This window comes from Xenopus laevis, chromosome 4S (genome assembly GCF_017654675.1).
Source record: "Xenopus laevis strain J_2021 chromosome 4S, Xenopus_laevis_v10.1, whole genome shotgun sequence".
Taxonomy (NCBI): domain Eukaryota; kingdom Metazoa; phylum Chordata; class Amphibia; order Anura; family Pipidae; genus Xenopus; species Xenopus laevis.
Genome location: NC_054378.1, coordinates 40540662 through 40558035, shown reverse-complemented (window position 1 = coordinate 40558035; position 17374 = coordinate 40540662). Strand labels below are relative to the sequence as shown.

Genomic DNA, 17374 nt, shown 5'->3' with positions numbered 1-17374 from the left:
TATTATGGACTGGTGGCATTTGGTTAATTGTTAAGTGGTAGAGACACTTACATCCTGTATAAAGTCTGCTATATCTGACGGGCAATCGGTTGGTCTGCGAGGGTAGCGAGGTAAAGTCTGGTTGTAGGGGGTATCTCTACGGATCGGTGGTTTCAGCCTGGGGGATGGAGGGACTGACAAGCCAGGGTTCCTAAGCCGGATCATGTCATAACCATCCTTTAGGGGGGTAAAAACAGCTTCTTCATCATATGTTATTATATTACATGTATATCATATGTTTTCCCTAATAACTCAGCTTTTGTTGTTTAAGTGTAGTGAGACATTTATTCATTGTACCACAAAGATAATGTAAATGATAATGACAAAGGAGTGAGTGAAGCCCTTGGGCAGACTGTGGACTATAATACGCCCTTGGAGGACCATATTTGGCACGCAGTTGTACATCTGTGACCCAAATACTAAAATAAACTGAAAAGGACTGAATCTGTTCGTTAGGTTGAGGCAAATGAAGGAGCAAAGGAAGAAGCATTTATAGCAACACCACCCACAAAGCATACCTGGTCTTCTTCACCTCCACCTTGCTCGTCGTAGTTAAAAATATTATCTCTGACATCTTCCTCAGAGTCCGCAAGTAGGCCTTTGTGTGCAGGGCCACTCCGGGAGCAGCGGAACAGGAGCAGTAACAGAACCAACACTGAACAAGAAGGAGCAAGATATATACATAAATATATACAGTATGTTTTGGCTTAAAGGGGGGACACAAACAGGCTTTTTAGTTGCTTATACAATCATAGATTGGGCAACATGATCAGTTCTAAACAGGTTGTACACATTTTAGTATGTCTGTGCATGTTAAGGTGCCTTATTGAGATACAATATTTTTGGTGGGTGGATTTGCTGTACTTTCAACTGTTGTATTTGGCTGGGTGGGTAGGTTAGTAGTAATTTCACATTTTTAGAAGTCAGAGCAGACTGAACTTATTTGGGACAGATCTTACCAGTCCTAAAAACAATGTGTTGTTTTCTAAAATGATGTACAAATATGCCAAGAATCAAGTACAAGGTACTGTTTTATTATTACAGAGAAAAAGAAAATTATTTAAAAAAAATTTAATTATTTAATTGAAATAAAATGGATTCTATGGGAGATGGCCTTCCTGTAATTTGAAGCTTTCTGGATTTTGGGTTTTCTGGGATAACACATCCTATACCTGTTCCACTTTGCAGGCCAACATTTGGCCAAGACCCTGTTATACGCATAACAAAGCTATAGGTATATAAAACATGGCCATTTTATTTATACTGCTGTCGACACATATACTGCTTGAGCAGGACCTTCCAATCCTTATTCTTTCTGTAGCCTTTCTTTGTTACATTTTTGTAAGATCCCTGTTTTAAATTATTGTAAAGAGCTTCATAACTTGTTGCTCTGTATAAATAAATCATGACGTTACACCTGCATTTGGGGGAATTTCTGCCTTAGAGGATTTTCTAGTAAATGGAATGTATATGATATTAATGCAGCACTTACCCAACAGGAGGGCGATGCTGCTCATGATTATGATGAGAGCGCTGAGGCTTATGCCTGTTCCAGAGCCAAATAGAGCCACAGCATTACCCTTGCAGGTACCCAGAGCATCACACAGGCACACAGACACATTCAGGAACTGTACTTGAGCAAGAGGAGGGTTCCCAGAGTCAGACACCAAGAAGGGCAGAACGTAGACCCCTTCTTGTACATCTGCCATAAGCTGGAGTAATGCATGAGTATCTGAATAACGGAGATACAATACATAGTGCATGGTTGGAAGTGTTGGAAGTGTGTCATTGCTCCCTGCACTGTAGAAGCTGGGGTCTGAAATTCTAAACCATAATTCATTACAGTATTGATAAAATATTAACAAAGCAAAGGTTGAAACCATGTTGGGGCTACCAATTTTAGCTACACACATGCTATAAATACTGGTTACAGTGTGGTGGTTATTGTGTTTACAGACTCACTAATCTCTCTGCATTTTTGATAAACACTTACCATTGACAGGACTAAGACTCCAGTTACTGGTCAGATCTGTGAATGATGGGTCCAGTTGAAAGTGGAATGGATGGGCTTCTGGGGGCATATCCTCATCAGTGGCACTCAGAAGCAGCATCCCATTGCCTTGCTGGGAGTTCTTACACAATTCACCAGAGTGCGGCAGGAGGACAGGAGCATGGTCATTCACTTCCTGCATTTCCACAGACAGTGTCCCAGTAGAGCTCAGTGGGGGGACAGCTGCAAATAATGAAACCCATTTCATCACAATTGCACCCGAAAGATCATAGCAAATAATAGGGTCTTTTGTGTGCCCAAGCACACATATAAAACTGACACACAGTGTGTCCACAAAGATGAAAAACTATAAGAGACAGTAATATAATAACATTATTTGCACCCACACCGTAGCCCACACTAGATATTAACATTTGTTTCTGAAAACTAGACTAATAAAAGCTTATTGATGGCTGGTTGTGCTACTGCAAAGAGCAACCATGTTACCAAATGGGGATCAGAGCCAAATGTAGTATCCCAGAATCATTGCAAAGTTACCGTTGTCAGTTGCAGCAATAAGAGCTGTATACCATCCTCGCTGTAGGAAAGGAGATTTTCTGTCTAGCGTGTATCTAGCACGGAGCTGTCCAGAATTTTCATCCAGACTTAACCAATTTGCAGGATCAGACACCACAGAATATCTGCCAAGGAAATAACCAACCTATGTCAATTGCCTAGAACCAGTAGCAAAAATGTACCAAACTGTATTTAAGCCCTAATACAGTGAAACCTCAGTTTTAAGTCCCATGATTTTATGTTTTCCCGCATTTTACATTTTTTTATTTGTGGTCCCACCAATTTATAATGCATTTCCCTGATTTTAAGTAATCTTTTCCCAGATTTTACATCAAAATATTGTCCTGATGTTCCCAAAAACTGCTTTTTTTCCCTCTATGAATGTTATTATTTGTGAAATAAAGAGGTTAAAATACTGACCAGATGTATATTTTGCCATGGTTCTGCCTGTAAATGGTCAATTCCAATTAGTCTGCCCCTTATACAGTCTTACACCAATTGCTTTAGCTTGTGTATGTGACTGAGAGGCCTTGCACATGCCCCCATAGAGTAACATCAACGCTGCAAATGTTTAACCCTTGTTATTAACACAGTAAATATTGTATCTCAAAGTAAAACAGACTCCTGTACTTTTTTCTTGGATTTTACCTCATTTTTTCCTGGTCCCCTAAAAAACGTAAAATGGGGGATCTACTGTATATCAGTTTCTTATTAAAGGTTGTACAGACTCCCATATTTCCTTTTCCTGTTTAAAAATATAAAATAAATGCACAATAGCATAACACTATTGGTAATATCGAGTACTCCCAGGGTAACAGGTGATTACTTAACACTCCTTAATGACCAGCGATAAATCTCCAGTCCTGTGGGTGACTAATCTCCTGTATAAGCTTTTCCACCGGCTATAAAGTGAATCTCTGGTGGTAAAATCCATGTGCTGCTTCAGTCTCCGAAAATCGCTTGAAGTTTCCTCTTGAGGCAACTTCAGGAGATTGAAGCAACACACGGGTTTTTGCTCTCAAAAGAGGAGATTTATTGCTGGCAATCTCCTTTTGGACTGTTGCCCTTACAATGGAAATGGAGGAGATGTATATACTACTCACTTGCAAGAAATTTGCTGGGAACAGAAGTTCTGACATAAACAATGCCGTTAACTGACAAAATACATTATTAGAACAAAATTAAAATTAAAAAATTAAAAAATTAAAACTAAATAAAAACAAATGATGCTCTCAAATATTTGCCATGACTCACTAAGCCACTTCTGGAACTTTATCAAGCGGATTAAACTAGTACATCTTGCGCGGGTGCAGCATTTCCATTTTGGATCCTACAAGGGAACCCTGGAATTAGGGTTTGTTAATAATCCCCCCCCTCCCGTATGTAATTAATGACACTAAGAGGACTATTTATCATACTGTGTAAAAAAACATGGACAAAATGTACCACATCTGTGTAAAAAAATTGGTATTTATCAAGGTGTTGGAAAATGCTATTGGAAAACATGGCGTTCATCTGTTGTGGGTTTTTTTTCTGTGTTTTTTTTTATGCTGGAATTTACTTGCTGCTTCAATGGATTAAGGATCACGCGAGGTCTGAAGTGGTGTAAAATAACAGCGTCAATTCTGTCGTTCAGCACAGCTCTCACCTGATCTTTTGTGTTTGCTTGCTATCTGGGTCAACTGCTGTATATACTGTGATATCACTTCCTGCAGCCATCCTCTCTTTCACTCGCACCACCTTGGGGTTCTCTGAGAAAACTGGTGGCTCATTTAGGTTTTTCACGGTGATGTTCACCCGGGTTTGGGAGCGACTTGGACGGGGGGCTGAGGGGCTGAGCTTGGCTTCATTCTCAGCTGATATAGTCAACTGGTAGAATTCTTGCTCCTCGTGATCCAGAGGCTGAAAGCAGAGGTCAGTTTGGAAGGAGTTAGTGGTAGAAAGGTGCATTCTATACTTACAGAGCTGCTATACTTACAGAACTTATGTGACATTCAATTTATTGATGAGAGGCTGGAAAAATCTCCAACCTATACCTGACTGTAACCTTCTGCTTAAAGGAGAAGGAAAGTCTTCTTGCACTTGGGGTGCCAAATTTTAGGTACCCCTAAGTGATTGTAGTTACGTGAAACTCTGGGTCTGTGCTTCTATCAGCAGAAAACTGCACCGGGCCAGGGTTATACCAGTAAGCACCACAGAGCGATCTTCTTCTGTCTTCCTCTTTCTTCAACTACAATCACTTGGGGGTGCCCAACAGTTGACACCCCCAAGTGCAAGATGACTTTCCTTCTCCTTTAATCATTACTCCTCTAGAAACATTCCATATGGGCTCGTTTTACTCCTTGTATTGGTTGAATGGTTGTTTTTTCTTGTGTAATCTATATGTACGATGTATACACACTTCTGTACAACACTGCAGTGTATGTTGGTACTTTAGAATTATAAGTAAATAATAATGTTAATTCAAGTTGGTATGTAGGAGCATAACAGAAAAATAATCATCTTGCATTATCTGCCTCATGCTTTAATCATGTTAATATGGTGCAGTTTCCTTTTTTCAGTATAATGCAGATATCTCCCATCTGTCAATCCATCCTGTATAATCAGCAATTGCAACAATATTGCCCCTTAACCTCCAACTCTATCCCCCCACTTTCCAGGGCCGTAACTACAGAGGAAGCTGACCCTGCGGCTGCAGGGGGCCCCATGACGCCCTAATTAATAAAGTATTTCAATTATATTGTAAAACGGGACAACCGCTGAAAATATAATGTACTGTTGTGCTGCCCTGGTACAACTAGTGTGTTTTCTTTAGAAATTCTACAGTAGTTTATATGAACAAGCTGCTGTTTTGCCATGGGGGAAGCATTTTAAAGTTGAAAAAGGTGAAAAGGCACAGGATACACAGCAGATAGCAGATAAGCTCTGTAGTATACAATGGAATTCTTCAGGCCTTATCTGTTATCTACTGTGTACCCAGTGCTTAAATGGCTGCCCCCATGACTTCACAGCAGCTTGTTTATTTGAACTATAGGAGAGTTCCGAAGCAAACACACGGGTTTTACCAGTGCAGAGCAACAGTACATTAACTGTCATTCTTTAAAACACTTTTATTTTTTTGTGTTACTGTTCCTTTAATAAGATTGGTTGGTACATTTTATGACTAACCACTAGGGGTTGTGTTTTCTTACGCAGTTCAATTCTGTAGCAAATTCTTTGTATGATTTGAATTACCTTGATTAGAGACAATATTCCCTCGTTTGTCTGTGGATCTGTGCGGATAGAGAATGCTCGTTTGGAGTCTCCTTTGGTAATGTAGTAGCGCACCCTCCAGTTGATAGAGCCAGGGAGGTCTTTGTCTGTAACATTCACCCTAGCGATGTCTAAATTGCTTTTGTTCTCTGGCACCTCCATAGAGAACTGGAAACAGAACAAACAATACATAGATCAGGGGTTTTCAGCACTTACTACATAGACCTATTGAGAATTAGTTGCATAAAATATTTTTAAATGCATCCATAAATACAGTATATTAATCTTTGAATGAAATGATTCAACACTGTGCAAACACAAAGCAATACTCAGTATTGCAGCCACAGACAAACAGCAATATAGACTATATATACGGTTTGGCTAATGTTTTTACCTCCTGCATAAATTCCGGAGGGTTGTCATTGATGTCCTCAATGGTTATAATAACTCTGGCAGTGCTGGTTAGCCCTTCCCCTAACATATCAGCCACTTGGACAGTTAAATTGTACGATCCAACCACCTAGAGAAGAGAGAATGTTAGAAATAAGGAACAATGTTGTGCCACTTACTCCATGGAGACAAACTATTAGAGATTTCTAAAGGCTTTTTACAGAGATCGGCCACTTGAGCTTGAACCTTTATCAAGTGCAGTACCTCTCTATCCAGTCCCACTTGAACAGTTCTGATCTCCCCTGTATTCTGGTTTATGCTGAACATTTCTGGAGTCTCCTGCTGGATTATGGAGTATCTAAGTTCAGCATTGTCTGTCCTTGGGTCATCTGCATCTGTGGCTTCTACTTTCAGAACAAGGGTACCTTGTAAAAAAAATTTTTAATGTGTAAATAGTCTTTTTTCTATCCATTAAACTATTATTAGTCTTCTTCCTATCCACCATTTAGGATTTTCTTGGATTCTGAGTTTACCTGGTATAGCTCCCTCCAACAAATGCCCAGTAAACTCTTCCTGCACAAACACTGGACGATTGTCGTTCTGATCCAAGACTACAATCTCTAACTTAGTGGGGTCCTCAAGGCTTGATCCTCCTTTGTCCAATGCAAATGCTCGTAGCTTGGTGGTAGGAAAGAGGAAGAAATAGAAAAAGGTGTAACTTTTAAGGTAGCGGAAGCCCAGGCTATTAGGAAACCTTGTTCGATGAAACAACAGCTCAAATCAGTTTCAAAATTAAAAGGGTTTTTCACCTTTGGGTTAACATTTAGTTGATGTAGAGGGTGATATTCTGGGACAATTTGCAATTGATAGCAATGACAGATCCTTACAGAGCTTTTGGTTTTTATATGGGGTCAGTGACCCCCATTTGAAAGCTGGAAAGAAGGCAAATAATTCAAAAGGAGGTTATGAATGGGTGTTGTTTGCTTATCACTTGGCATTATGTCCTTGCATCGCGAAACTATACATTTATGGTTTATTTAAAATAACCATCACAATGTTGATGATGCCACTTTGCTGTGTGCCTTGATATTTCAACAGTAAGGTTAAAATATTGATATTTGATACTTGATATATCAGCAGTCCTTTAAAATATTGTCTTTAATACAACATAGAAATATGGTTGTTTTAGCCTTAAATAGGTGCACTTCTACAACTAAATACACAAAATAATGTGTCATATTTTAGGTCCTCAGTCAAGGTGCAATGGAATGTTTAGCAGACAGAGCAATGAGCAATTTATGTACAATATTCAATTTCTTAGAGGATACCTTGAATCGCTCAGTCTTCTCGCGGTCCAGAACAGCATTGAGGTACACCTCCCCTGTGTTTTTGTTGATAGTGAAGATGCCCCGAGGTTCTTCATCCACCCCTGGTCCTTTTATGCTGTATATTACAGTGCCAATGTGCTGCTTGTCTGATTTAAGCTGAGGGATGAGCAGAAACATGTGTCAGTGAGTGTGTCAGGTATAGCTGTTGCTTTATAAAAAAGGTAGCAAAAGAATTGTCTGAAAAGGAACGCTATCAAAACCATCATTTTAAATATGAATTTGTTTCATCTGAAAATTGTTTTTACCTTAAAGGAGAATTAACCCCCTCACCAAAAGCCCCCCTAAACTTTCAGGCATTGCTCCCCTCTCCCTCCCCGGATGTGCATGCGTTTAAAAAAAATATATATTCTGACCCTTAAGAAGTGCAGCGGAGCACCATCTTCTGGCTCTTTGTATAATCTACATGAAGAGCTGGAAGATGGCAAAAAAGGAGCACCGCTGCGCTTCTCTGCATTTAAGTAATTTTTGAAAGGGTTTTTTTTTAACGAATGCACTTTGCAGGGAGGGAGTGGGGGCAATGCCTGAAAGTTTAGGGGGTTTTGGTACGGGGGTTAAAGTTATCTATGGTACAGATCATTATGGTTAAAAGTCATTGTTTAGTGAATAATAATGTAAAATATTAGGATATTATAAGTCACCAAGGAGTTCCATGGCCATATGGTCACTTCTAGTATCCTCATATTTTACAACAAGGGGTACATTATTTTTTATTTTAAAGAAAAACTTTCCGTGAGTCATGTGATACAAATGACATCACTAAGCACCAGTATTAAGTGATGACATCACTCAGCACCATTACTAAGGATATAAATGACTCTTGTGGATTACATGACTAAGCAGGTTCCAATCGTTATTTGTTAAACCATTTCTATTCTGTCTCTGAGCCTGGAAACTATTTCTTGGCACAACATTAGTTACATACCTGTACGAGAAGCATAGGAATCCTCCTGAAGTTCTCAGGCACGCTAATTGGTGGAATCTCCCAGGCTCTTTTAACCCGGTGCCCCTTGCCAGTCCCTCTGCCTCGCTGTCTCCAGGGAAAGAACACAGAGGATTCTGGAGAATGTTCATCCCAAACCATTAAACATTGCAACTACAAGAGACACACAGAGGAAATAGTTAGCAAGGTTGTGTGTGAGGACTTGAGTAACCAGCATGTTTATAATATAAAAAGCTGGGTATACAATGACATTAAGGTTGGCCAGTTCAGTCAGTTTTCAACCAAATTTGTACAAGTCTTTGGACTAAAATAACCTGACTGATGACAAGATGCATGGAAGCCAAGGTGATTCCGTGTGGCTAATCACTGAATTGTGTGGAGTATAAACAATGTCCATTCATTGTCTATTTATACAGGTAGGGGTCTGTTATCCAGAATGCTCGTGACTTGGGGTTTTCCAGATAACGGATCTTTCTGTAATTTGGATCTTCATGCCTTAAGTCCACTAGAAAATCATGTAAAATTTAAATAAACCCAATAGGCTGGTTTTACTTCCAATAAGGATTAATTATATCATAGTTCGGATCAATTGCAAGGTACTGTTTTATTATTACAAAGAAAAAGGAAATCCTTTTTTAAAAATTTGGATTATTTGGATAAAATTAAGTCTATGGAAGACAGCCTTTGCGTAATTCAGAACTTTCTGGATAACGGGTTAAAAACATGAGAAATAATGCCCAGAATAGTGAAATATATGAGAAATGACCCAGTCCTGTTTCAAGAGACATTTTAGTAGACTTAGAACTGTATGAGATTTTAGAGGCAGGAACGATATGTGCTGATTATGCTGAAAAACATCTTATATAGTATTCCCATCTCATGGCAAAGTAGTAAAATCAGACGTGATAATTATACTTATATAAAAATGTTTGTATCCTGTGTGTCTGCATATATATGTGTTCTGGACTGAAGGAACAAGGACAATTACAGTAAAACTACCGTATATACTCGCGTATAAGCCGAGATTTTCAGCACCCAAAATGTGCTTGAAAATCCTACCTCGGCTTATACGCGGGTCAGCAGCCTTGTAGCGATGAATCCCCCTCCCAGCCGCAAAGAGCAACAGCGCGTGTCATCTGGTGTGAATGCGCATTTGGAGCAGGCGTGACGATGCGCTATGGAGAAGGCTATGGAGAAGGCATAGGACAACGCATGCGTCAAAGGTACGGTAATTACGGTAGGCGCATATGTCCTAAAATGCGTTCCGTACAGAGAAGGCAAACCCCTGCCCCACGTGACAGCTTTGTTGAACTGCGCGAGTACGCGTCTTCTCTAGTCCCAGCGCCTTAAGCAGCGAACAGTGAGACCTTCACCTCAGGGTAAGTGCCGTCTCTTGTATCTTGTGCCTGCCCAACTCTCTGCTTGTCACACACGGAGGAAGGAATGGTGGAAGGTGCATTGATATAAATCAGCGATGTCAAACCTGCAGCCCTCTATCTGTTGTCCAGCTATGACTTTTGCAATGCTATTGGGTAATACTCTATTATAGGCAAATATAAGGGCATAGCTTACTGTGATGCATAGCTAAACAATAAACAATATTCCACTCATAAACATAAAACCAAATATGTCCTCACACTTTGTTTCCTTAGGTAAATGGAAGATTATCCTTATTCAAGTAATATAGTATCCTTTAACCACTTACCTGCCATAAATCATGGCTGTCAAATACCCCACTGCCAGAGTGAGCGATTTTATACATCTGGGTTCTTCTCTAATCTAAATGATGGCGTTTCAAGATCAAAGAACCTTTGCATTCACGGCTCCTGCATGTTGTAGTGAGGCATCCCAGCCGTGAAGAAAGAGCAACATATATAACATAGTTGTGTCTAGGCTTATACGCGAGTCAATATGTTTTTCTGGTTTTCATAGGTAAAATTAGGTACCTCGGCTTATACGCGGGTCGGCTTATACACGAGTATATACGGTACTTTGCTTCGGCACGTTACATGTCTCAGGTTACAGGACCATGTGTTATTATAAATGGACACTTGTGAGAAGACCCGGGCCGTGCCAATCACTCACTCCTCACGGAGACCTGGCAGGTGTCACCACTGGGACCAAGTCTCGGCTAAGCAATATCCCGCCTTGGTAAATATCTAGATAATGATTATTATTATTATTAACATGTATTTTTAGAGCACCATCATATATATATATATATATATATATATATATATATATATATATATATATATATATATATATATATATATATATATATATATAAACTATTGTTGCTGTGATTGCTTTCGTGGACTGCTATTAATATTTATGATTAACACCCAGCTGAACCTCTGGGACTGGTGAGTACTGATTAAACTATGTTTAAAAATTTATATATAACAACTAGAGAAAGATCCGCACTCACAAGTCTTGTAGAGAAAAATAAATAATTAGTTACACAGGACTGACGTTTCGGCCTCCCCAAGGCCTTTACGGCCGACAGAGCAGTATAAGATATGAAATGGTTAATCCAGTGGAAAAATGGGAGATTGATATTTATTGTGTTTGATACTGAATTGTTTCTCAATAAGTGACACATTTGTAATATTAATAACAATATGTAGCATGCTTAGATGGATTGAATAATATAAGGCTACATTGTGTCTTGTTTTTAACTAGGGGTTTGGTAACTTGTTTTTAACTTGCTGTTTATTTTTGAACATATGCTATATCTTGCTGATATGGTGAATGAATGTGTTAATTGTTTACCGGTAATTGATTTTGTCTGTGACAATGATTATATGAGTTTAGTTATAGCTGATGTTTCCCGCCAGTGAGTGAATATAAGGCATGACTGTGAATCATTTGGCACTTTGAGAAAGGCCTTGGGGAGGCTGAAATGTCAGACCTGTGTAACTAATACATTATTTATTTTTCTCTATAAAACCTGAAAGTGCGGATCTTTCTACAGTTCTTAGAGATATTTTGTTGTTTCTGCACCCAGACAAATGAATTCCTTTTTGAGAGTGCTGGCAACCTTTGGAGCTATATATATATATATATATATAATGGGTGGAGTTGATTTGGGGTTGGAAAGGAAGAATTAGTGTCCAGAATAGAGCAGCCTTTTGCTGTCCCATGTATCACATTTGTGCTCATTCAGTGATGCAAGTTAGAAAATGGGAGCAGAATGAAGCTGAACCTTGTACTTAGCACCTGCCTCATGGCACAGGCATTAAGCACTCTAAATGGGCTTTGTAAATGGGCATTAAGAAATTAAGGGAACTTGGCAAATGCTCAGATATTGGTTAACATGAATTTGCAAGCATGCAATGAGGGAGATACATTTGTAAATCTTTCCATATCTTTGTAGTATGTAAGCTATGTCACTTTTCCAGGAGAATTCTTCATCCAGCCCCTGGTGCTAAAAATGTTAACACGGACCCTTGCCGATTCCATTTACAGATTTAGAAGATCCCTGAGCGGAGCTGTGTCAATTTGCAAGTTTGCAAGTGTTGTGAGTCCATGCTGACTGCTGCTAATTCAGTGACTGGAGATATCTGACACTGATGTACAAACCTCAGGGATTGGCATGGGGAAATACTAATATCACTCAGGCATCTCCTATTGCTCTCCCTGCCCTCTGAGTTTGCCATGCAGCCACACTATTGTCAGACAGTTCAGGTGTCATTTGATGCCACTTGAAAGTGTGAACACGACATATACAGTAGTAGTACATGACTGAGTATATCTGTTATATGCACAGCCACAAACATCAGTTCTGCCATAGGAAATACAAGCACAGCATAAAAGGCAGGGTGCAAGGGCCGCATACGGGAATAAGGTGTAAAAGACAAATACGCAGCTGACATGCCTATGGGTGCTGGCACAGGTATAGGATCCTTATCCGGAAAACCCATTATCCAGAAAGCTCTGAATTACAGAAAGGCTGTCTCCCATAGACTTCATTTTATCCAAACAAAATTTTTAAAAATTGTTTCCTTTTCCTCTGTAATAATAAAACTGTACTTTGTACTTGATCCAAACTAAGATATAATTAATCCTTATTGGAAGCAAAACCAGCCTATTGGGTTTACTTAATGCTTATATGATTTTCTAGTAGACTTAAAGTATGAAGAACCAAATTACAGAAAGATCCGTTATCTGTTAAACCCCAGGTCCCAAGCATTCTGTATAAGCAGTCTCATACCTGTACACACATGGGCACTAAAGGTTGTGCAGTGACATACATGAGCCTCTCCTGAGGTGAGTGAGAGGAGTGCAGTCCCCTCGGTGACACCAAAAAATGAAATTGTTTTGAAGGAATCACAATATAATGTACTGTTGCCCTGCTGGTAAAATGGATGTGTTTGCTTCAGAACCACAATTATAGATTCTATAAACAACCTAATGTGTAGCCATGGGGGCAGCCATTCAAGCACAGAATACACAGAAGATAACAGATATGTTCTGAAGAATCCCATTGTATACTACAGAGCTTATCTGTTATCTGCTGTGTATCATGTGCCTTGTCACCTTTTTCAGCTTTGAATAGCTGCCCCCGTGGCAACTTGTCTCTATAAACTATTGTAGAGTTTCTGAATCAAACACACCAGTTGTACTCAGTGCATCACAACAGTACATTATATTTTGATTACTTTAAAAGTCTTTCATTTTTGGTGTGACTGTCCCTTTAATGCTACCCACTACTAATATACCTTTAACTCATGGAGGCCTAGTGTGTGTGCATGTGTTGAGCAGGTTAGACTGTAAGATAAAGTGGGGTTAGGATTCTGAAAACTTTCTATATATATTAATAGGAACATCTTTGTAACTCCAAATGCAATTTAAAGCATCATTTGTCTGCCCCTTGCTGTCGGCTGGTTCTTGACACAATGTAACAGAGGTCAACTTTCCTCCATTCCAAACTCAATTTCCCACATTATATTGCATGCTTCTTGAAAGGTCTGGCTTCTGCTACTTTGTTTCAGAAGTCAGAATAAGCAGTGTAGCTAAAATCAAGGGTCAGATTGGCATTGCTTACAATTAGGGATGCACCGAATCCAGTATTTTGGATTCGGCCAAACCCCCGAATCCTTCGCGAAAGATTTGGCAGAATACCCAACAGAGTCCTAATTTGCATATTTAAATACGGGCTGGGAAGAGGAAAACATTTTTACTTCCTTGGAAATCTGAAATAGAATGCAAAAGGAAGCGCACACATAGAGTAGTATTGTCTCAATTAAGATAAGCAATTAAGCCCCTAGAGCCACAGAGTGTTTGAAAATGGTGCCTGGAGAGCTATATTGCAGAAGATCCACCAGTGTGATATTCTTCAAGATTCCCCCTTTCGGGTATATACTCACAAGATTTCTTGGATTTTTTACTTCCTTGTTTTGTGACAAAAAGGCACATGATTTCCCTTCCTGCCCCTAATTTGTATATGATTCGGTTCTGCTGGGCCGAAGGATTCTGCCGAATCTGAATCCTACTGAAAAAGCCTGAATCCTGGCCGAATCCCGAACCGAATCCTGGTGCATCCCTACTTACAATAGCAATTAGTTTAATGTACATCCAACTTTGAAACTAGTAAATATTTTTAAATACATTTATATTTGAAAGCAGCTAAGAATGAAATTTTATTTATGGGTTTACCAACTCTTAAATATGGCATAATGGCATTGCTATAAATAGAAAGGATTCTAGTCATTCAAAGTTTCATTTTCCCTATAGGAAGCTGGAAGAGCCCAGCAGTGCTGATACACATGGTGCAGCTAATGTGCATTAAGCAAATACCCTGGATTAAAACATTTTACTCTTCAGTGACCAAGGAGTGAGCAGCCATGGGCAGGTGTTAAAGTAGAGTGCAGTAATTGATTATCCAGCTGCCCTGAGTGGGAGGATTAACTTGCACTGAGCACTCCCCTGTGACCCAGAATGTACCAGCAGCTGCTCCTCCCAGCCCTCTATTCCCTTGGTATGGTCCTGTTACTGGAGTCAGAGGAATTTACCTCATTCAAAACAAGAAAGGTTCAGAGGAATGCACTGCGCCAAATGGCTGAAGGGGGTAGTTATTTATATAAACGTTACTCCTGTAAACTGGCATTACTTCCATAAACACACACGCCATTCCCACATCTGCCTTTGGAACAAAAACCTACACGTCATGTTTGTTTTATTGTGTTCTCTTTTGAAGGGAAGCTAGCACCTTGTTAAACAATCATCTATGCTTTTTACTTTGTGTAAATATTTAGCTTTGCATTTGCCATGGTGGTCTTGTTGGTTATTGTGCATTTGGGTCCTGCCCCGTCCCTGCCCCATCCATTGGGAGTGCCTTCAATATCCTTCAGATCTCCATCAAATTTGGGAAATGGAACAGCCCTGTTTGCCACTGGCCTTACATGAAAGTGTGAAGTCTCTGCCATTGATTTCCCTTTCTCAATTGCATCATTCCCCTAATGACTATATTAACACTTAGATTCTCTTTGCATTAGTCTAATTAGGTGACTATTTTATTATTTACTGCGGTTCCTCCCCTGGATTCAATAAAGTTTTAATAACTCATCTTGTATTTAAGCATTGTCTTGCTAACACTGACAGACTCAATGGCAACAACCTTATCAGCACCTCTTGTTGCTTTGCATTTCCCAGACAAGAACCAGATGGGTGACATAACTGGTATGTAGGTCGTAGCCAGCGAAACCATTCATACAACTCGCTTGGTTTTCCATAACCTGCATACATAATTACCATAACAAAGTTATCCCTGGTACTAAGCACTATTTTACAGTAAAATGTGAGGGTATACAGAGCATCCTGAATTAAAGAAACTTTTGATTTGTCCTGCTTCCATAGCCCAGACTACCGTCTATAGCTCGTATCTGCTTCAAATGTACTAACCTGTGACATAATTGTAGCCCAACCACAATAAAAAACTCTAGAGTCACACAATTGTGTTAAATATCTTCCATTATCGCTGTGCAGATTATGTAAACAGTGTGGCTAATACAACCAATTATCAGGCAGTTTATACCCTCAGCAGGTAAGGATAACAGTGAGACACTCTCACCCAAAAATGGTCTGAATTTTAATATTTGGTCTATATATTTCTTTCAATATCAGTGCTTTCCTTATGGATGGAAATCTATTTTATTATTTAGACTTTCTGCAGTCTTCAGGGGCCTAGGTGTCCTGCTGTGTGGGAACATACCATAAGCAGCAGACTTCCCTGCAGTACAGAACATACTATCAGTAACAAACTGCACTATAAGATTCTACATTGAATCCAGTAGGAGCAAACATGTGGATTTGGCCCCACTCCTGTATATGTCCCCATTATTTATGTAAGTCATTGCTTTCTAAACTGAAATCCTGCACTTGTTTTGGAATTACAACCTCCAGCATCCTCCATCAACCTTTTCTTGGATTATAACTCTGATGAACAAAGTGACACAATTCACAAAACTCACTAAACATAACAAGCATGAATCCATACATACATGTCACTATGCATAAAAACAGCAGTGTATTTAACTTTGCATTAAACACACACACACCTTTCAATGCACAGAACCAAAGCAAGTTTGACGGTGTGGAACAGCACAATGTCAGCACATGATACATATAATATTAGCAGACACCAGGAAACATCAAAAGAGGCTGGCACAGGCCTGGACCCACAAAGTAGTAGAACTGGAGTCAGATTGTAAAAGGTTAAAATGCTTACATTTTATTCTCCATAATTAAGAACCAAGGCCTGATGCGTTTTGTGTCTACCACGGACACTTAGTCATAGGCTGAACATTGAAAAATAATTACAGGATATTTAAAAGAGAAGAAGCCAATGGGAAACAAGTAGGCGGTTCTACCAAGTGCGCCAATCAGGAAAAAAGACTTCAAAATCCACTGGAACACATTCGAATCCTAGGATTCATTAGTTACACCCCAAGGCTAAGAAATACATAGGTTGATTTAATTAGGGAGTACAAAGTACAAAATACAAAGTAAATATATCCAAAAAAAGAATGACTATATAATATTATACTAGCACCCTTGGGAGATCCATGTTTGATTTAACTGTCCAAGCCAGGACACCTCATTGCTTAGGCATTTCCTTGTCCGTTTTCTTCAACATTTTATGTTGGTGAGGTAGGGTGGTGGGCAGTGGGAATGTTATTAGCTGTGGGATGCTATTTTCCCAAGGTTGCTGCCAATGAGTCTGGAATAGACTCAGTTCTGATATACAGTGCGTACGACATGATGTACGAATGTCTGGGAATGTGCACAGCTTCTTAACATTACACAGAACTGGCAGCACTCTGTAAATATTCTACATATGCAAATCTTCCAATGCCAAGTATTATGCTCTGTGGATAAAAGGGCAATATACACCTAAAGCTAACGGCCTAGTAAATATTTGTACCAAGTCTTATAGTAGATGAGGTTGAATAAACAACCGTCTATCAATTTCAAACTGTTAATCAAATATTTCCAGTCTAGATTCTAGCTTATGCAGAAGATACTGACAAGACTTCATTTAAAGCTGTATCTGACATGTCTCAGAAGAGGAAAAATAAATTCTTCTTGTAAATCACTTCCTTAAAAGGCACTCAGTCCTTTCTTCAAACTATCTATTGCACCTGCCAATACAACATTATAATGCAACCATAAAACCTCCTTTCTTCATATTTTGAAGGATGTTCTCTTGTCCTCATGAATAATTCACCTTTTGGTCAATAAAGAAAAATGTACTCTACTCTTCATAGTTAACCATGAAGATATTTTTCTCCCCTA

General features: G+C 39.3%; 1 protein-coding gene across 1 annotated transcript in view; it reads right to left on the bottom strand.

Annotated features, from left to right (window-relative positions):
- cdh15.S (cadherin 15 S homeolog) overlaps positions 1–17374 on the bottom strand; it is a 35222-nt gene that overhangs the window by 3193 nt on the left and 14655 nt on the right. Inside the window, exons 2-13 of the mRNA XM_018260506.2 lie at positions 8558–8728; positions 7576–7731; positions 6781–6925; positions 6512–6672; positions 6252–6377; positions 5840–6025; positions 4254–4507; positions 2588–2730; positions 2033–2272; positions 1532–1771; positions 558–694; positions 52–216 (exon numbers count right to left, since the gene is read on the bottom strand). Of these exons, the coding sequence (XP_018115995.1) occupies positions 52–216; positions 558–694; positions 1532–1771; positions 2033–2272; positions 2588–2730; positions 4254–4507; positions 5840–6025; positions 6252–6377; positions 6512–6672; positions 6781–6925; positions 7576–7731; positions 8558–8728 (2124 nt within the window). The remainder of the gene's footprint in view (positions 1–51; positions 217–557; positions 695–1531; positions 1772–2032; positions 2273–2587; positions 2731–4253; positions 4508–5839; positions 6026–6251; positions 6378–6511; positions 6673–6780; positions 6926–7575; positions 7732–8557; positions 8729–17374) is intronic.